The sequence below is a fragment of the Nesoenas mayeri genome (genome assembly GCF_963082525.1).
Source record: "Nesoenas mayeri genome assembly, chromosome: 1".
NCBI classification, from domain to species: domain Eukaryota; kingdom Metazoa; phylum Chordata; class Aves; order Columbiformes; family Columbidae; genus Nesoenas; species Nesoenas mayeri.
Window position 1 is genome coordinate 61509611 of NC_137541.1, and position 21281 is coordinate 61530891.

A 21281-nucleotide genomic window follows, 5' to 3' on the forward strand; every position below is an offset into this window, starting at 1 on the left:
TATGGAGCTGAACCTGAAAAGTCTTTGGTCAGATTTACAAATCATTACTAAACCACCTGTGGATACAATAGAACACAAAGTCATGTTCTGTCATTTAAGCTTTGATTTTTTTGGGAGAGCGGGGGTGGTGGGTTATTTTACCTCTCCTCAGCATTTAGAATGTGTGTGATGTTTGAATGTCTCTTGAAGGCACAGCTTCCACCAGCTGATTTGTCTGGCTACCTTAAGCCAGCTAGCGTGAACAGAATCAGCAGGCATCACTATACAGAGGATCTTTCTCTACACTGCTCTCTCTGTTGCATAGATACAGGTGTTTGTGTAGCTCTTTTGTGAGCTGTGGCATGGAAATCTGGCTGAAGATATCTTTGCCAAGGAAAGTAAAAAGGAAATGTGGAGAAAGATCAACCACCTCACTGCCCAAGAGGGTCCTTTCCCTCACTCTATTTGCAGAAACGGCCCCTAGGCCATGTCAGCACAGCTGAGGGAGTGGAGTTGTTTCCTCAGTACTGGTAGTACCTGGTACCTAGAAGTTTAGGTGGATGTCACCCATGCCCTGCAGGTGGGGACAGGAGAGTATGACTTGTCACATGCCGTACTAGTGCGTTGGTGGCAGATGGAGCTATGATGTAGGGCTTGAGAATGAATAGGCAGGTCGTCCAGCTGTTAGATTTCAGCACAGTTGCTTTTTCCAGCTGTGTAAGTTCACTCTTGGGAATATTTTTTTAACAACATCTTAGAGGCAGTTAGATCCAAAACCGTTCCCCACCAGTAAACAAATGCTGATCCCTTGACTTATTTAACAGTCTACAGCCAGGCAGGTAGCAGTGGCAAGTTAGCTTATTTGTGACCACTCTGTAGTGCACTGTGTATGTAAAAGGTGCAGAATGGTCTTTAATGTGGGAACACTGGAAATTGGTAGATCCTGGGGGAAATCCTTCAGTGATGGGCACTGAAGTGGCATCTGCTGGGGGGGAGGGGCAGGAATAAAAAAGGTGGATTGGAGGATAACCACCAGGCTACTGGGAGAATGAAAGTAAAAAGACACTATTGGGCATAGAAGGTGTCAAGAAGTGTACAGGTGATGAGATGGATAGAGATGTGAAACAAATTGGGAAGGAATGGCATAGAGTTGTTCCTGATGAATTCCAGCTGTTTGGGGAACACACCTTATTGTATACTTGTGTTTTAATTAAATATGTTTTCTTCTTTCTTCCCCTCCCACCTTCTGTTTAAATGAGAAGAAAAATGACCTAAGCACAATCCAGCCTTTGGGGCTGAGGGCAGGAGCAGGGGTAGGACTGCCAGGAGGATGGCTTTGCCTGGAAGCTTACGGAGGCAGCCTGCAAACAGAGGCCTTGTGTCCCATTGCACCCACCATCATATTGTTGTGTTCCTGCTGACCTTCTTCAGGTAGGTTGAGTATATTTCTGCACAGAGAGGTGTTCATGTCACTGAGTTTGGGGAGCGAGGGCATGTCCAAAGAAGGAGAATGAAAGTAGGGCAACAGTCTTAACCTTTGGCTGTGAGCCTTGAAAACAAACTTAAAAACTAGTAGTACTTGCCCATCTCAGAGTCATTCGGGGCGGAGGTAAGTGTGCTGTGCCCCTGGGGGATCCAACCACAAACAGGGCTTGTGCCACAGGTGAAGCTGACTGTGCCAAGCTGGCAGTGGTCTGTTGCAGAAGGATGAATGTGGTTGGGTGTGGGGAGGAACTAGCTGAAAGAAGGAAGGAAGCAAACCCTGATGCTCAGAACTCATTTAATGCTTGTTCTGACTGATGGAACATGCTGCCAGTGCTTCTGGGGTCCTCTTCACTCCTGAAAGTACTATTTGCAGAGGGTGGACAGGCCTCTAGAACAGTGAGGTCACTGCTTCAGATCTGAAGGTCTGATGGATTTGTTTGTTGAAAGCTTATCTGTTACACAGCTGACAACAACTGGTATACCATACTGCCTCTACTTACAAACTTTGTCTCACTGATATCCTTTGGTCTTCACAACAATGCTGCCACTGATACCTAATCTGTCTCTGGAAGAGCTCTTGTAACAGTGGTTAGCCAGATGAGTGTGTCTTCTCTTTTTATTGTGGTTGGATTTTATTTTCTTTTCCTGAGGTACTTAATTGCTTTTGCACAGTCACTTCCTCTTTTGAAAATAGAAGAGGAAGTCCTTTCCAATCAAGACCCAATTTCACAACTCCTCACTGAAGTCAGTGTGTCTACTCATTATTTGGGATATTTTGACTGCTATCTCCAAAACTACCAGTCCTCTGCTGTATTGCCTACTTAGACAGCATGTATATGTATTTTGAGTCCCACCCTTTCCTGCTTGACCTCTAGAGAAGATTTGGCCAACCTGTTCTTGTGTGTTTTCTCGCAGTTATTCCCTGCTCCATGCTTCCAGAAAGACATTCAGTAATGTCAAAGTCAGCATTTCCAACCAGTGGACCCCCTCCTGCCTGAACAGCACGGCCCCTGAACTCCGGCCGTATGAGGTAAGGACACAAGGGACAGGCAAGTGCGAAGACAGACTGGTGACTTCCAGTATGCTGAGCTTGTGGTGCTGAAGAGGACACTTTAAGTGTCCATCAGGGACACTTTTCAGAATGCAAGTGGAAACTTCTGGATCATCAGGCAATGGTGGAATCTTTCCTAGTGGACCTCAGAGAGAAAATTCTCAAGATATAACAGTGTTCCAATGGAAATGGGGACCCCAGGAATCTCTGTAGTAGCCAGCAGCAAGGAGGTGGAGAAGGAGGGAGGAAAGAGGGACCCTAGCACTGAAGTGTCACAAGCAATAAATGGAAGTAATTAATGGGCTTCCAGACATCTCTGTAAAACCCTGGCTGTGGCTTTCTCTCTGCTGCTGCTGCCACCCTGTTAAAAAGGTAGCCAAAGTAGGAGAGAAGAAAGCTATCTGAAAGTGCTAGCTGCTTATTTTAGACACCAAAGAACGACATTTTATATTGCATCTAAAGGTTCTGATTTCCAAAAATGCTGAACATCCTTGTCTGTAAAATCCTAACTTCAGTGAAAGCAGTGGAAGTTGTCAGTGTTTGCTTGCAGAAAAAGTTGTATGCAGCTTGCACCTCACAAATAGGGATGCAAGAACTACCTTCTGGCTCCTACCTGTAGTACTTTTAGGGGTGTGCTTGTTTTTAGCGGTGGGTTGCCCCAATACTCTTGAAAAGTGGAAGAAATCTTACATTGAGAGCTTGGTCACAGACCATAAGATCTCTTAGATCAGGGAGTTCCAAGTCAGTTGCTTGGGTGTTGGTCTGCATTAGAAATCATCGGTTATTTGAACGTTTGACTGAGGGATGATAAATGCTGACTTTTTGTGATAAGTTAAAACACTGAATTGCACCTGCAAGGGTTCAGGGTTTTATAGTATGGCAAAAAGGAGTGAGCATCTGAGGATGTTGAAATGAACTACAAGGTGTTTATATTTAGTTGCTTAACTGTCATTCAAAGAACTAGTGTTTGCTGGATGTTGAGGTACATGTGTCTGATTAAAAAATGGTCAAAGTGGGCCTTTTGATATCAGTTTAGGTTACATCAGTTAACAGTAAAGTGTGTTTTGGGTAATTACTGGAACAGATTAAGGACATGAACAGGGAAGTCATGTACTATCAGTTTTGAACTTTGATGTGTCTTCTGACTACAGTTGTTCTTTATTTTTATACTTAAAATTATTTAAGTATAACAAATTGTTTTGCAGTTGTTTGTGAGTAGGCCCTCGTATGATTTTATTAGAAGGACAACTTAGATCTATCCCGTTCAGCCTTTAAAGATTTGTGAGTCCTCTGGAGGTTGTTTAATGGATTTAAGCCTAGTAACAAAAGATTTGATTCTCTTATCTTTCTAAGACTCTTAATAGCTTGTGGACCTCTGGGTTAAAAATTGAAAGCTATTGGTGCAAGTAGATATTGGTGGCCTCAAGTGGCAAAAATGCTTTTTCAAGGGCTTTATTAGTTTTCTTGGACACGTGAGACTTAAGCAGAAGCTGGTAGTAGAAGTTGGTAGGCCTTACCAATGTAACATCTTTTAAACTAAATGAATGTGTAGTTAGTGTTGTACAGCATGTTCTATTGTAGAGGCAGAGTCAAGCTAAAACTGATGATATTTGAGTTAGGCACATCCATAGGTCAGGTTTGGATTTGGTTTATTTGTTTGTTTTCTAATGGGGGCACAGTGGAAAGCGAAGAAAACTTTGTCCTGATTAACTTTATTTAGTCTTTAAGTCATCCTCAAAGTTTGCTATTTTCAGCTAATGTCACTAATCTTAGGGAACAACTGAGACTTTGTCTCCTTTTTGATTTCATTGAAATGTAAACACAAAAAAACCCAACATTAGTGACTGGAGTTCATAGTAAATAGTTTCCAGCCAGACTGTTTCTTCCCCTTGTTCCTTTTGTGTTCTTTCTTTTCTGTTTGTGGTCTGTCATTTCTTATTATGATCGCTGACACAAATACTTTAAGGGAATTATTCATTTAGTGAAGACAGCAAGATAAGTACAGAAGAGACACTGCACATAAAACAGAATATGCCTTTATTGTATTATTCATTAAGATGCTCATCAGTGTTTCTGTGTAAGAAGCTGTCTAACCGCTGCATACTTGTTAGAAGTAGGGTTTATTTTGCCAGTCATTTGTCTTGATCCAGGTGGCACGAGCATTTCTCACTTCTGATTTGCTAGGTTGCCCTTTAGAAGTGACACAAAGTGGCAGTGGACATTTTTCTGCAGTACATAATGCCAGAATTGTTCTTCATTCAATAATTGAAGTGCTAGAGTAATGGGAGGTTACTGGGCCAGATGCTGTTCTACTTTGGAGTTGGGGTTTTTATAAAAAAATAGTAGAACAAGTTGTGCCTCTTCCTGTTTAGCTGTCAAAATTTCCTCTCTGTAGCTCTGGAACAGCAGCCATTTATTTCCAAATGCAGAAGAAGCAACTCTCTTCCTGGGGACATTGGACACTATCTTTTTGTTTTCCTATGCTGTGGTAAGTAAAACTAACCCTAAGCTACTTAGCTTTAGTTGAATCTTATTGTCATAATCACACCCACGTTCAGAGAGAACGAACAGGATCTTCTTGGACTTGCCTAGCACAAATGCAATTCAAAAGCTTAGTTCAGGAGCAGATTTTTTTCCTCTGATATCTGTTAGTTTTGCCCGTGCCTGTCCCCCATGTAAAGATGCTTGTTAACAAATACAAAAGAAATACTACCAGTTCAGAATTTTTATGCCTCTATCACCAGTGGGTGGGAGGACTAGTTCTAGCTCTCCAAGAGTTCTAAACTGAAATTTTTTAAAATAAGAATTTAATGAACAACTCAATTCAATGAGCAGGGTTTCTTTGGTGGCAGAAGTGGTTAGAATCAAACTGTAAATTTGTATAACAGCAACATTTGGGTCAGCTTGACCCTTCTACATATTTTTAATTCTTGCAAATAACAGATGCAGATCTTGTGGCTTTATTTAATGCTGTGTTTTGTTTTTAGGGTCTATTTGTCAGTGGCATAGTTGGGGATCGCCTGAATTTACGCTGGGTTTTGTCTTTTGGCATGTGTTCCTCTGCCCTAGTGGTAAGTTAGAACATACTAGTGTGCTTTAGAAATATCTCTCTTAGGATTTCTGAATAGGTGTTTACTTTAGGAGGGAGGAGGCTCTGTAGCTGTACCTCAGTGATCTCAAAGCCTGTGTGTAAAACTTTGTCCTAGTTGCACTCACCGCATTGTCTCAAGCACAGAGCTATGCTAGATGACTCACCTCTTCCTGAAATATCTATTTATGGATTCTGTGTCAGAAGGAAATTCCTAAGTTTGAGGTACTGTCTAGAGACTTGATGAAAAGCCTTTGTACAAGATTGGTGTATTTGGACTTTTTGAGACTGTTTTGTATTATAACTGTTCTCTCAGCCCACGTATGTTGTCATCAAGGCTTCTTAAAGGACATGCTAACAATACTAAGCACTCATTTACTTATTTTGTAATTACTGGAAAAGCATGTATCAAAAAAGAGTGTTCACTTAAAACAAAAGCTTTCTTCATATTCAAGCCACTGCAGATAAGTATGAGTGAGATTTATCTCGTTGTGGTTTTCTGGTTGTTAAACTAGTGGTAAAATGTGTGGAGTGCTTTTGATTTACCCCGTGGCTACAAACCTCACTATGGCCTATTGCGTTCTGCAAACACATGACCACAAACATGCATCAAGCACAGTGCACCACAAAATGTGTTTATTTTGGCTAGTTTGGGTTGAGGCTCTTAGTAATTTGAAACCTGGCTCTAGTATTTATGTTAAATTTTGCTAAGATAAATGACTACTGAGGGTTTTGTGTTTGCATAGAGCCTTGTGGATTTGGATGCCAGTACAATAGCAAATCAAGAGGCTACTGTATCCTTGGCATTGTTATGGAAAGTATTTGTCTCCTCCTCTCCTGTTAAAACTGTGCTGTTTACAAAGCTGAAAGTATTTTGGAGTGGAAGTGCCTTTACAGCACGTTTGTCCTTCCTGTTGTTTGGGCTCTGAAGTTGTGCTGCGGTGCCTCAGCAGAGGGTGCTATTAGCTCTGAGCTGTTTTTTAAACAATGCCAGGTCTACCTCTCGCCTGGCCCCTGCGGGGGACCTTCCTTTCAATTGTTAGCTCTTTTTTAGCACCCCACTCCTGCCTGGCTTTCAGCAGTAGCCTCATGGTTTCTCCTCTGTGTTGATTTTTTTCTTTTTCCCTCCTGTGTAGGTATTCTTCTTTGGCACACTTACAGAATGGTTGCATTTCTACAACAAGTGGTTCTATTGCTGTCTCTGGGTTGTGAACGGCTTGCTGCAATCAACTGGCTGGCCCTGTGTGGTCGCTGTCATGGGCAACTGGTTTGGAAAAGCTGGGTAAGTTGAGTTTTCTTCCATGACTTGCATATCTGACCTGCTCTGTGGCAGATTGAGCTGAAAGTCTCAAACAAAAAAGGCCAACTGTTAGATCAGAATTGAAGTTATATGGGATGATTAATACCTTACTTGTTACTATTATATATATATTTTTTTTTTTCTGGAGTCACTGAACAGTTGTGAACACAGTTGTGTGTGTTAAAAGCACAGGTTCAAACTTTAAAAGTGCAGAGTAGCAGATTTCAAATTTTTGTGCCGCTCTTTCTGTCTACTTATCACTGAAGAGACTGAATACAAACTGACACATGTTTAACTCTTATTTCTTGGGCGTATTGCAGATGTGCTCTAGCCATAGCTTGTAACCATGATGTTGCTAGCTCACCTCTGCTGTAACACAGGTGTTTCAGGATAGAACATCCCTCACTTATCTATTTGGTACCCCAAGTTATTCTATGTTTTGTTTTAAGCGACCTTGGAGTCTCTTTGAAGTGGACTGGGAGAATGCCGTAGCTTTATTCATAAGTTAAAGTTTGCTCTAATGTTATATCTTTGTCTTGCTCCTAATGTCATCTCTCCCCCTCACCACCACTGGCTTCTTCAAATTTTCTTCCCCTTCTGCAGGAGAGGTTTTGTGTTTGGACTCTGGAGTGCTTGTGCTTCTGTGGGAAATATCCTTGGGGCATTCCTTGCCTCCTGTGTTCTCAAATATGGCTATGAGGTAGGTATTGCTGTCTGGCTTCTAGCTAGGACTGCATGTCTGATTAGGTTATGTGAGACTAGCTTCTTATCCTCTCTCTGAGAGATAACAGGCTCACAGTGCGCAGTTTCATCGTCCTGGATTCTGTGGTAAGAAGCAGTAGGCAGAATAGAAAGGATGTTGCTTTTCTGACCCTTCCAAGTTGGCAGAAATGAGCCTGAGACTTCTCTGTAAATGGGACTGATGTTATCAAAGAGCCCTAGTGTCATAATATACAATCTTCTGATTTGGGTGCTTTGAAGTGCTCTTCAGAGTCATCCATCACAGGTTCTCACTTAACTGAAGTAGCTGCTGCTGAACAGCTGTGAGGTTCTGAAAGTCATGGAGGTGTAGCTTCTCTAACAGGGAAGAGGCCAGGCATGTGCTATGTTGCTGTAATGTGGCAGCCATGCAATTGAATAGAGGGAATTTAAGTGAACCAGCATGTCTTGCAACTTGTGACCTGTGAGGGCAGGCTAACAGAGCTGAGCTTGTCACCCTGGAGATGAGAAGGCTTAGGGTACCAAACAGCAGCCTTCCAAAACCTGTGAGAGGATGACAAATCAGAGCCAGACTCTTTCCTGGGTTGCACGATGAGAGAGCTAAAAAGCAGTGGGTATAAAGTGAAGCAGGGACAGTTCCAACTGGATGTTTGGAAAACTATTTCGTTATGAAGTTAGTTAAGCATTGGAATGGGGGGCCAGAGCCTGGAGGATCTGTCTTGGGAGTGTTTCAAGACCTGATTGAACAAATCCCTGAGCAACCTGGTCTGAATTTGGTGTTTGGGCCTTCTTTGAGCAGTCCCTTCCAATACAGCCGGGTCTGTGGTCATGTTGGGTGAGTTCCTTCCTCATCACTGTCGCTTCAGTACACTAGAACAGCTGTTTCAATGTGGTCTTTCAGCCTAGATAGAACAGAGTCTGTTCAGGAGATGCAGAGACCACTTGTTTCCAAGTTTTATGGATGTTGGTCTGGATTGTTGTGGCTATGTTTACTCTCTGACAGGGTTGGAATGTAAAGAAACCCTTGTAAGTCAGGGAACCTTATGTGACCAAAAGTGTTTTAAAAAATAATCTTTTATTTATCTTCAGTATGCTTTCTTGGTGACTGCTTCAGTACAGTTTGCTGGTGGAGTCATTGTCTTCTTTGGTCTCCTGACGTCACCAAAGGAAGTGGGTAAGTAGAAGAGGGCTGTAGCATTTCAGTCCCTTCATGGAGAGCAGATCTGCAGCATTGTACTAAAAGGCCTCAGGGCCTCTCTGAAATGGTGTCGTGCTTTACTGTATTTAGTGGAGAAAATGCTTTTGTTGCCAAGATCAGACTAAATGCTGTCATGCATCATGTGTATAGGATCTGGATATTTTTAAAAGCAAAATAAACCAGCCTGGCTCTAACATCTCCATTAGGATGTGCCTAATTATCAGTCTTCCTTAGTCATTGACCTGGAAAAATCAGGGTGGTTGTTGTTTTTTTTTTTTCAAGAAACAGTAGGGAAACTGGTAACTAGCTATTGTAGGAGAAGACTATGGGAAACTGTAACTGTGCAGTGGGAAAGGAAAGTGCTTTTCATCTGCAGGTCTCCAGCAGCTGGTTAAATAGCTCTCAGCTTGGATATGGTCCTTCTCTGAGAAGGTGATGGGCAAACCAAAGTGTAACAGGAAAACAAAAGAACTCTGGTGCTTTGACAGGGCCATGGAGGAGGTTTCCCAGGTGCCTGCAAAGGCTATAAAGTTGGTAGCACTAAAGATACCATAAAGGGTGCTCGTAAGCGCACACGGCAGCCCAGAAAGCGCAGTGCAGTTCCTACGCCTCCTGTTCCAGTGGGGGCATTGACAGGTGGCCGCTGTCACGCAGCCTCCGCACTCAAGGGCGGTGGTACCCAGGAGCCAGGTCCCAGGATCCCAAGCACTAGATGAGGAGGGAAATTGCACTAATTTGTTGTGTCTTCCAACTAATGGCCAGACACTCAGAACAGAGAAAGCGGACGCCAGGATCAGACAGAATACTTTCAAGAGCGCTAGAAGACAAAGGGTAGAAACTGGCGACACTGCAGAGCACCATCTAGAAGAGTTTCTAAGCCAAAGGAGGATGGAGGTATGGGAGAGCAAGGGAACTGCTAGAAGGGAGAATTGCTTAAAAGGAGTGAGCATAGCTTTAGAGTGGGGAGAGGGCGAACAGGCTGCCGTCTGTTGTTCCTGTTGCATATCCCTTGTATAACTTAGGCCTCCCGGAGCTTGGAGCAGATGAAGACGGTGTTGTGGAGGAAGATGCCAACAGACCTTTAATGGGCGATGATGATGCAGACGATGACGACCGGAATTACTCTATTCAAGCAGCTGACACTGACAACCAGCCAAAGGCCATTGGCTTTTTCCAGGCGTGTTGCCTTCCAGGTGTGGTGCTGGTGAGTACTGCTACATGCAGATCTTGAGTGGGACCCAACTTCTTATGTTGTTAAACAGAAAGCTGACTTTTTATGTTGTTAGCATTTGTTGACATCACTGTTAATATGTTGATCCTGTGTTGTAGTTAACGACATTTGACTTCTTATGCTGTTAAAATGTTGGGGTTGAGACTGTTATTCTTGTGCGCACGGATTTTAATACAGTCTGAGTATGTGGCTGCATGTTGCTCTTCCCATTGGACTCCTCCTTCATTTAGTGCGTGTTATGAGCCAACTAAAGGCAGCAGAGATTCTGCCCTTTTTGCTGCTGAATTTAGAAGGGAAGCTGTGAGCAAAGGCGGCTGTAGGATGCTTTCTTGGGAAGGTAGCTGCACTACCCTGAGGAATGGGATTTTCACTGCTAGCTGAGCATCACACAACTCTGTGGCACTGATATTTGTTGGTGTTTTCTTTAATTGCCTTAAAACAGAAAGCTGGCCTGAAAAGCCTTAATCAGCATGATGTAATGTGGCAAAGTAGATGTTGGGTTTTTTTATAAACAACTGGAAACAAGTCCTGGTGATGCAGTTTCCACATATCCTCATCCTGTCCCTTGTGTGAGAACTTGTACTTCTGTGTCAGCAGTATTGCTTAATTCATGGATTTGGTTCAGCTGAAAAATTAAAACTACTGCCATTAAAAACCAGTGTTAATGTTCTGTGTCAGTGGGCTGTGTGCTCCCTGGATACTAGAACCAGTGGGTGGGCAGGATGGGTGACTCAGTAATACAGTGTGAACTGTCTGGATTTGATCATGAAGCAGAACTACTGAATGGATGGTGTTGTCAGATACCCTTAATGGGCAAAGCAGTTGGTTGTGATTAAAGCAACACAAAATCTAGAAGGGGATGGGTGGATTGTCAGTGTTTAGAGTGCTGGACAACCTCAGTTCTGTTGCTGTCCCTCAACCAAGGTCTTAATAAAAGAAAGTTTACCCATCTTGAGTTCTTTTCCAGGATGGCTAAATGCCACAGGAAGTATGGTGCAGTTTTGGTAGTGTTAAGAATGGGTTGATGTACAAAGAACTTTTAGGCAAATTTTGTTAGTGATGGCGGCTGCCTCGTTGTGTGACTTTTTTATTGGCCAGAACATTCGCAAGTCCTGTGCGAATCATGTTGCTGTTTCTGTACTTGGGATTTTGAGGACGTGTTCTGTGCGTTAACCCAGCAACGCGAACACCTGAGTTTTATCTGATGTCAGATCAGTGCCCAGCAAAACCAGGACACTATGTCGGATTAGTGAGACTGAATACCGAGAGAACTTCCAAAGCCTTGTCAAGATTCTACAAAGACTTCTATTTGACACTGTTTTTCTGTAGTTCCTCTCTCCTCCTGCTGAGTGGTATAGTGGAAGAGTTTTAGTACAGACAGTTTTCCCCTGAGCCTCTAGAAATTCAGTGTTTAATCAGTCAGACAGTATGGTAGACAGTTTCTAAGCCTGTTGTAATAAAGATCGCTTCGTGCAGTGCACTTTTGACACCCAGAGCAAGAGAACTCTACCGCACATCCCTGTGTCTTATGTGTATGGTGGAGATTAGTTTGTGTCCTCTAAGAGTGGAAAAGCATTAATAATACAGCTAAAAAGGATGTATCTCTTAAAGTAATATGAATTCAGAAGAGGTGATTTTGTGGAGTTTGAATTTCAAAAAGCAGATCTTTTCATATATTAAAGACAAGTGTGTGCATGCACAAATACATAGTCTCAAAAGCTGTGATTTTAACAGGTTTTTTTTCCGACCTTCATCCTTGTTTACCTCTTCAAATAAGGGTTCCTCAAACTGCCGTGTCAGTGGTTATCAGGAGGCCTTACTGAAATGGTGTGACTTGTCCTGCTGCATGCTGGGCCAGTGATCCCAGAGAGCAAACGTTCACCACACGCGTGAAAGCTCTAAAGGAGGAGACCTCCTGTTAGCTAAGGAGAACATGAGCCCAGCAGCCAAAAGCAGGAGGTTGTTTCAGCTGTTGAGTTTGGAGACACGTGCTTAGCTTTGGCCAAACCTTTCATCTTGTGTCCTGGAGGTTATGAGCAAAGCTTTCTCTTCGGGTGCAGTAAGCAGATGAGCCATCTGAACAGCAAAAAAGATAGTACAGAGGAGCTACTTCACATAACTTTTCTCAGCGTGATGCACAAGTGACTAAATCTCAAGCTTTTTTCATGTCATGTGGTTGGCTCTACTCTTCAGAAAGTGAATTAAATTTCCTTCTTTTTTTTTTTTTTTTTGAAGCATGGTGTTATTTCCTCTCAAAATTACACTGAAAGTGTTTTAACCCATTGCGTTCAGTGAAAGTAACTTTGACAGTGACTTTTTTTTTAACATATTTATTCCTGGCTTCTCTTTGATGTTCAGCATTAAGCTTTCATAGTGCTGCCTTCTCATGTGAAATGCAGAGACACTTCTCCCTGAAAGCTTTAGCAGGTTACAGAGCTTTATGGGAAAAAGCAAAAATGCTGTTGGCATTTCTCAAGTGCTAACTGCTTGCTGGCCCTCTCTGTGTTCCAGTACTCTTTGTCCTATGCCTGCTTGAAACTGGTGAATTACTCATTCTTCTTCTGGCTGCCCTTCTACCTCAGCAATAACTTTGGGTGGAAAGAAGCAGAAGCTGACCAGCTCTCCATCTGGTATGATGTGGGAGGAATCATAGGTGAGTGACCAAGTGAATGACATCTTCCTGCAGTTGCCCTGCTGGCGTTCAAAAATGAAAGGCAGTGAATGCAACTCGGAGGAGTGGTGTTCAGTGGGATCTTGCTGTTTACTGAATAAATGAAAAGGCAAGTTATGTATGTAGCTGCTTGGCTGTTTGTTTTGTTTTGTTTTTCTAAAACACATAGAATATGGGAGCCACCAGAAGAGCTTACATAACATTTAAAGGGCACTATTTTATTCTTGGACATTACCACCAGCAAGTATTTTTCTTCACTCACTAGGACTTCTTGAAAAGTGGCACGTACAAAATGGTGACCCTGCTGCTTGCTGTTTCCTTTCTGACGGGTACTCTTGAGGGAGAGTTTGCGTCTGGATTTACTGGGTCCTGTGCTGTCCCTCTGTCCTGTATTTTTAAGAACAGGCTCAGCACAGATCTCAGCAGAGCAGGCACAACTGTGTTACTTTCAGAAATGAAATGTAATTGCACTTGTTTCTGCTGGCTGCAAAATATGACCCTGTTCCCTCCAGAATAAAGAACATATTGTATATGTGTTTAGGCTTCCACTCTCCTGTGCTCAGTTTCTTGCTTCATTACCTTGTCCAGTTAGCTTTCCTAGAATAGACATCCTTGTTTTGGTCTGTTCAGGGTCAGTTTTTCTGCCTCTGTGGACTTTTCTATATTAGGCTTTCTGAAGTGCTCTAGTTTTTACCAGCAGAGCAGTTCCACAGCAATGATACATACGGTGATTTTTATCAGCTATCAGCATTTGTTGCAGTAAGTTGCACCTACCCTAAGTAGGTGAGACAGCAAGGAGTGGGAGACCCTGTGTGCTCATACTTTCCCTGTGAAAAACAATTGTTTTTTTTCCCTGCACTTTCTGTTCAAGAAAATAGTCACAACATTAAGCTTGCCTACATCCAGAGTTGTGTTGATCTTAGAGCTGTAATGGTCCTATAGGTCCTATAGGAAAATGAAAGCAGGAGCATGGGCTAGTTGTGTGCCAGAAATTAAAAAAAAAAAAAAAAGAAGGTAGTAATAAAAGTAATAAATTCCTGGGAAAGCAGTATGGGTAGTTTTCCCTGCTCTGTCTGAGCCACTTAAGTTTACTGTTGTCTCTGTGTCTGGGGCAGTAAGGACAAGAGACTTAGTTTTCAGGATTTTATAGAGCAAGCGTATTGATGAGAAGGCAAGAGGCCACTGCACTCCCTGAAATGAGCTTTGTTCAAGTTGTTAATATCCTGAGCTTGATGATGATGTATTTTTTTGCAGGTGGGACTATCCAGGGCTTGATTTCTGATGTGCTACAGAAGAGAGCCCCAGTGCTAGCAGTTAGCCTCCTCTTTGCTGTAGGCTCTCTTTTTGGATACAGCCGTGAGTATGCTTTTGCTGGGCTGTGATAAGAGGTTCTTTGAGTGTTTCTTAGAGAGAACCAGAGCACAGCCTGTTCTGTTTTCTGGTCTTGAAACTGCTTCTGGATCAGGATGGTGCCTTTTGGTCTTTTTTTGCCTGAAATGTGGCACTGCACAGAAATAAATCTGTTCTCTGGTTGATGAGCTGCAAAATAATTTGCTGAGTGATTTGGTTTCCCTGTACTGGTGAGTTATGGTACTGATCCCTCTACAATGTCAGTGGGATTTTTGGTATTGTCATCGGATCAACACCATAACTGGCAGAGCAGGAAATCTCAGGTGTATCTCTATAGTTAGAGAAAGGAGAATTTGGGGACAAATCAGTGCTGGAATATGTATATACACCACAAAGGGACAGAAGTTCTTAGACTTCACCATTTATGCTTCTGTAAGTGTTGAAATTGAAGAGTTTCTGCTTCTTTTATAATAGGTGTAGTTCTCTGTGATTGGTTATTGAAAAGAGTCTATCAGGAAAACTGAGTAGAAGACAACGGGCAGATCTCATTTCTATGAAGCTCTTCTAAGGGTAACAGTTTTGTGCCTTCAGACATGGTGCCCTGTGGTACCAGAGTGATTTAACTCACTGGGATGTTATTCCACTTCTCTGTGTCTTCCTCTCAGATGGGTTGGTGATACAGACTGGCTTTTATAGAGCACTTAAAGATCTGTGGGCAGAAATTGCTGCCAGAGCTGGACATGGGCAGTAAAGTGCGCCTTTCAGAAGCGTGCTGGCTTACTCGGACGCTCTCAAAGTAAGGTCAAGAAGGTGTAATCATTAAATAGCAAGGATTGTATTTGATGGAGTTTTGTAGGCTCTTGTGCTAACTCATTACTTTCAAAAGTGAGTTTGAAGCAAATATAAAATTACTGCTGACCAAGTTTGAAGCTTGTCCTAGACAGCAGAACAGCCAGAGGTCCCAGTGTTTTGTGCTTAACTCTGTCCAGCCAAATACAGAAGGCTCAGGCAGGCGATACAAAGTTGCTGCAGTGTGATAATTCCAGCAGCCAAACCAAGAAGCCTTGTCTGGCTCATAGTGAGTTTTATGTAAGAGTAATAATGGCCTGAGAATATGTGAAGAGGGCTGCAACTTGCATTATGTGTGGTAGCTTGACCATGTGTGAGCCTTAAGTTGAAGCAACGATTAAGAAGAATTCAAGTGATGCTGGGCAGTGAGGTATTGGGGAAAACAGTGACTGAAAAGCACGGAGACACTGTAGTGGAAAACCAGCTGCATGCACGCAGGACTATGCTCTTTCTGGAAAGGCAAGCGGAACCCACAGATGACCAAGCATGGCCTTGTAAGGAGGAATGAGGATATGAGATTTTGCATGGTTTATTTTGTTGTGCAGCATTGTTTAGGCAGTTGCTGAATTACTACCTCCAGATCTAATCTCTGTATTTTAAAAAAATTTTTAAAAATTGGAAAATTCAAAACGAGTGGAAGGGTGATCCAAGTGCTGAATACTTTATGGTTGGAGAGACTGAGTTGAGTCTAAGTTTCCCAGAGAGACACAGGGAGGATTCTCTTACTATTTAAATGGACTTTAAAGGAGAGTAAATGCAAGCTCTGGGTCACAGAAAGAAGCATAACAAGGGCTGGAACCCAGAGCCAGCAAACCTGGTATCAAAATAGGGGACAATATTATAATGGCAAAGGTGACTTTTCTGTAAAGTGCTGTGGGGAAACTTCTGTGTCTACAGTCTCTAAATGCCTTTGCAGTAAGACTGTGGAAGTCTCTAGTCAAATAGAACTTGTTGTCACTATGTAGCTCATTGAACAGGCAGTTCAACCTGGATGTTTGCATGCTCGTTTCTGATTTAAGTAAGTGGCTTTCTGAAGTTCGTTTGCTTGGTGTATACTCATCTGGTCTTTCTCTTGCAGGTTCTCCAAACAGCAAACCTATCAATGCTGTGATCATGGCAATTACAGGTATCTTACCAAATGCCACTGTTATGCTAGTAGACATGTATATACATTGCAGAAAAATCAGTAGCACGAGCCTCGGTGGTGGTAATGTGTTTGCGTGTGCTGCCATCTCTGCTGGTTTTGCAGAAATAGTAAAAGCTGGGGCTCAATTTCTGTTACTTTTGGAATACAGTTGTAGGAAAACTGCCTTACGGGGGGAGGTATAGAACATAAACTGTATAGAATAATAACTTGGACCTAAAGGGGTGTGCCTGGGCTCAGTATAATGAGGATGGATTTATGCCAACATACCTGACAGTGATCAGGTATCTGGGGAGGCGTATATATGGCAAAGTCATGAGCTGCAGCTCAGATTTGAGGGTGTTTGTCTGTCAGAACCCCATATGCACTGGGTACTGTGAAAGGTCACAAGCTTTGTGTGCTACCAGACATACTCTGCTGTCTTATGGAATTAAGATTAGCCTGCATGAATAGAGCCTTTCTTTTCAAACATGCCTACTTCAGAACTCTCTGTCCTGTTGCATTTTTTTCCCCCTTCCATCTTCTTCCCCAGTCCCTGGAGACTGAGGTAGCATGGGAACATACTACTCTCAAGCAGAAATGTATCTAAATCTGCTTCTTGTTGAGGGTTTGTATATGCATGCTGTTCAAAAGTAACTTTCTGTATTCAGTTTGGGGTGTCCTGACTCTTCTTGCAGAGTGTGTGATAGCTAATTAATTACCTCATTTTTGCTGTTGGATGAAGATGTGCTTGTTGACAGTTTCTGTGCGTGTGCTCCAGGTACACGATGTATGCCATGGCTGTGTGCTTCAGCTGTGAGGGTACACTGCTACCTACGATTAGACTGTGATCACTACCCCTAGACTTAATCCTCCCCCTGAGCTTTGCTTGGTAAAAAACCTATGTTGTTGAAGATGTTCTGTTGAGAATCTATCCTCATGCTTATTTTGCACCTGTTTTCTTGGCACTTCCAGGGTTTTTCATCGGAGGCCCTTCTAACATGATCAGTTCTGCAATATCTGCTGACCTGGGGCGCCAGGACCTGGTGAAAGGCAGCAGCGAGGCTCTGGCAACAGTGACGGGAATTGTGGATGGAACTGGCAGTATTGGTGCTGCAGTGGGCCAGGTGAGGCTGCCAAAGGAAAACAGAGGTCTGGGGAAGGAGGCAAAAAGTCTGTTGTGGTTAGAGATGTTAGCTCAGTTCCTTAATCTGAAGTTGCATTGAGAAAGAGGTGTTTTTTTAAAAAAAATTATTTATTTATGAAACAGCCAAAGGAATGTGTATTTTAGGCTTCTAGTGGAAGAAATTTAAAAAAAAAAACTAACTAAATATTGATAGTGCTAATATGGCACTTTTGTAATTCAGTTGAATTGTAAAGACTTTCATGAACTCCCAAAAGTAAGCAAAGGTCAGCTTCGCAAAGAGCGAAAATAACGTATTTTGGATATTTGTTTGGGATTTTTGTTCAAAGGTAATAGCAAAACCATTACTTACAGAAATGTTTACCTGTATAACTGAGTGAAATTAGAATACCTATTATAAATGTTACAGTGTTTACGAAGTAATTTAAAATTTGCTCTCATTTGTGGTCCCCCTTTTTATCTATGGATGTCTTTTACACCTTGTAAATCCATCCCCACTTGCTTTGGTAGCCCTTACAGTATGTTGCCAGAGGTCTGAAGACTAGACTGTTGCAGAAAAGGAAGCTGACAGTGTGCCCACTGGGGACATTCTTTCTTCTCAAATACAAGCATTAACTGTGTGGAAGAACACAGTGGTGCTTTGGGGAGGGGAGGATTTAGTAGAAAGATTGGAGCCAGTTCTATTCCAGGCATCCTATAGTGCTGGTAAAATACCAAGGGTGCAGGCAAGGAATACAAGTTTCTTTTCTGGAAAGAGAGTTGCACTTGTACTTGACATTGAGTGCCTGATAAATACAATCATTGAGTTTCTATTTCATAGGCAAGACGCTGCTTAGCTCCATAAAAATGGAAAATTATAAGCGCTTTGTGGACATCTTAAAATGCACTGTTACACTCAGTGTTCTTCTTGCATTGTCTACAGTGTTTCTGTCTTCCCACACACATACCATTCAAACTTACATCATCATAGAAATTGAGTCTTTAGTTCTGAAAAATTCCACCTGCTTCTCATTCTAACATTACATTTATTTCAACAGAGACAACCATGATGTCATTCTGGGGGTGTGTGAATACCAGCAAGTGCACAATGAACATGTTAGAAATTCAGATTTGTGCTAATACACCCAGTGGTGAAAAAGGAAGGCCCTTGTACAGCATCCGAATATAAATCTGCTAATAGAGAATACATTTTCTTTTGTAGCCTGTGTAGCCCTGTTGAACCAGAACAGACTGTAGTCTCAAGTGTCTTGCCTACGATGAAGGGTTAAGTAGTCAGTGGTTGCACAGCTCTTGAAAATGCATCCTGTGTAATTTATAAGCCATTCTAGAGCTTTTAGTTCTTCTGAGAGTACTTAGATCCACTTATGTCACAGTGTTCTGTGCAAAAACCTCGTATTCAGTGGAGTCAATTTGTCAGCCTTTGAAACGGTAGTTCAGTTCTGTCTTTATGCTGCCATGAGTTACTGTAAAGCTTCAGGATGGTATCTCTGCTTTGCTGAGACTGTGGGTTTCACACAGAAAAGCTGCTGTCCTGAGTCATCTCTTCTGACAGGAAAAGATCAGCTGGAAGGTTTTGTGATCAGCTCTGTATGGAGTGTTAACAGCCCACAAATTCTAGAAAATGAAAGAGTCATGCTTATCTTTCCAGTTGGAATAATTTTTTCCCCTTTTCTTTTTAGTATCTGGTGTCTTTGATCCAGGAGAACCTGGGATGGATGTGGGTTTTCTATTTCTTTATTTTAATGGTAAGAAATTACCTTTTAAAAAATTCTTCGTTTAAGTTGAGTTTGCAATAGAAAGTTTTTGTGAGAACCTGAAAGTTGTGATGTAGATGTGCAATCTGTTTCTGCAATAGCTGCGAACTCTAATGCCATTCTCAAAGTGGTCTATGGTGTTACCTTAGAGTGTCTAAATCAACTGGGTTCATTTTGGATTCTTTAAATTGGATCCTTTAAAGTCACATTGCCCACTAGGAACTGAGATTGTGTCAGAGGCACAAAAACACCTGCGTTAAAACACCCATGTCCATTTCCTAAAGCTAATGCCACTCGACTAACTTCCAAGGCAGGACTTCTTCCTTCTTCATCTCCATGATACATAGTTTCTCATATTTTCAGGGGGCTTGAAGTTAAGCTGCTTGTTTCTTATCCCTTGAAGGTTAGTGGAAGGAGTGATGAGGATCTTGAAATTAAAATGGAAATGCTTTGCCCTGGTATAGCACGGGGGGGAGAAGCCCTCAGCATTGTCACAGTGGTGAATGCTGTACAATTAACCCGATCTTTCCTGCTGGAAGTGCCAGGAATTGTCTCTGCATCTCTGCTGACAAGGGAAAAGGCCACTTTGGTTAACCAGCAGAGGTGGTCGGGAGGAAGGCTTGAGGAGGTGAAGAGCTTGTCTTCTTTATTAAAGAAGATCATGACGGCTGAAGTAGCATGAGCTTCCCTGCAAGCTCAATTCCTCCATCTGCTGTGCCACTTAGTCATCACTTCTCTTAGCCTATGTTTTTCTGGAGAGGCCTCAAATGCACATTGGAGACAGGATGGCTACCACTACGGCTGCTCTGTGCTAATTGTCCCGGATATGCTTCTTTTTGCAGACGAGTTCAACAATCCTGTTCATTTCGCCATTAATAGTGAGGGAGATCAGATTGCTTCTGCACGAGCGGCGCCTGCGGATGCTGGCTGAGTGACTTCTGCCTGCCCCTGGAAGGACCGTTGTATGGACCTGACAGCTGGAACACTAATCAGAACTCTGAGAGTCTTGTTTCTTACATCCTCCAGGTTTGGACTAATTCAAAATGACTCTGCAAGACTTGATTGACCTGCCTTTGCAAGCTCAATAGTGAAGTACCAAATACCCGTCCTGAGGCCACCCGCATCACGGAGCTGCTGACCTAAGCTAGACAATCCATGGGACTGGCAGATTTTCCCAGCCTACCAAACTCTTCCACGTCAGCAGTCACAGCAGCGTCTCCTGTTGGGTGGTCTCTCTGCTATACCCTTTCTTATTTATTTCTGGATGTCCTGACCGAAGGTCGAGTGTTTTAAAACTGACGGTGGAGAGGGAGTGTTGTAATGAATTCCGGTGCTCTCTTGTGCCAGTGAAATCATACAGTGCATTTCATGGGTAGTCTGAATTTAGGATCACTTTAGCTTTTAGAAAGGGCAAAAGTAATTATTTGGAATTTACACTGTCCAGTTGTTTAAAAAATGCTGTAGCTAAATTTCTGCACAGAGGGACCTCTGCTATCCCCAGCTATTAACGGTTACATATTCCAGTAGATTTGCATGGAGGGCGTTACTTCCATATTTGTTTTTAGAATTTTTTAATAATAATAGTAATAATTATAATATTACAAATCTCTGGAAAACGAGATTTCAGTTTTTAAATATTTAAGCAGAAAAATAGTGTGCAATACTTTTACTGTGATCTCTGAGAATAAGCCTTACTAGATCCTTTGTGTTTAAAGGATCCTTAGATGGCTTTAGGGATCAGTAACGGGACACAAATCCTTTCAGTACTCCTTTGTTATTGGAACTCTGATCAATGCTGACCAAAATGGGACTGTCAGGTGACCCTCTGAAGGACACGGGTGTCACTGATTTCGTACTCATTGGGCAATTGCTCATCTCCAGCAAAGGAGAACCAGAATGGAATTAAAGGAATTTAAGGGACGTGGCTGCTCTCAGCCGTGGGTTTCCAGGTGGGGACTGGAGGGTGCTCATGGCATCCCCCTCCGCCTCTGCCTGTCACCTCCACCTCTCATGTTTGGTGTTAATGGGATCGTCGTGTAACTTCTCGACAGATTGTTTTCTGCTTATGCCTTGGGATGTTTCATTGTAATAGGTGCGTGTCAACCAGCAGAACTTGTGATCAAACACTCCATCTAACTAGTCAGTGATGTCACTAGTCAGTCAGTCACCCTAGATGGCTAGGGTGAGGGGCAGGAAAATTCTTGGAGCTGAAAATTTGAAACCTTTTAAATGGGAAAAGTTGCCTTTTTAAAATGCACAATGATTTTTTTAATTTTTTTTTTTTTTTAATTATGAATGTCAATTTTTAGTCGTGTTGATTGTAATGGGTGGAACCTTA

General features: G+C 42.4%; 1 protein-coding gene across 1 annotated transcript; it reads left to right on the forward strand.

Annotated features, from left to right (window-relative positions):
• Positions 1 to 1295: 1295 nt before the first annotated feature.
• SLC37A3 (solute carrier family 37 member 3) lies at positions 1296 to 20141 on the forward strand. Its single transcript, XM_080359110.1, has 14 exons — positions 1296 to 1410; positions 2380 to 2494; positions 4911 to 5003; positions 5503 to 5586; positions 6740 to 6885; positions 7507 to 7603; positions 8713 to 8797; positions 9844 to 10025; positions 12564 to 12705; positions 13978 to 14079; positions 16001 to 16048; positions 17021 to 17172; positions 18869 to 18934; positions 19786 to 20141. Exons 1-14 carry the CDS (start codon positions 1310 to 1312, stop codon positions 19876 to 19878), a joined length of 1506 nt encoding a protein of 501 aa, XP_080215236.1. The 5' UTR covers positions 1296 to 1309; the 3' UTR covers positions 19879 to 20141.
• Positions 20142 to 21281: the final 1140 nt, after the last annotated feature.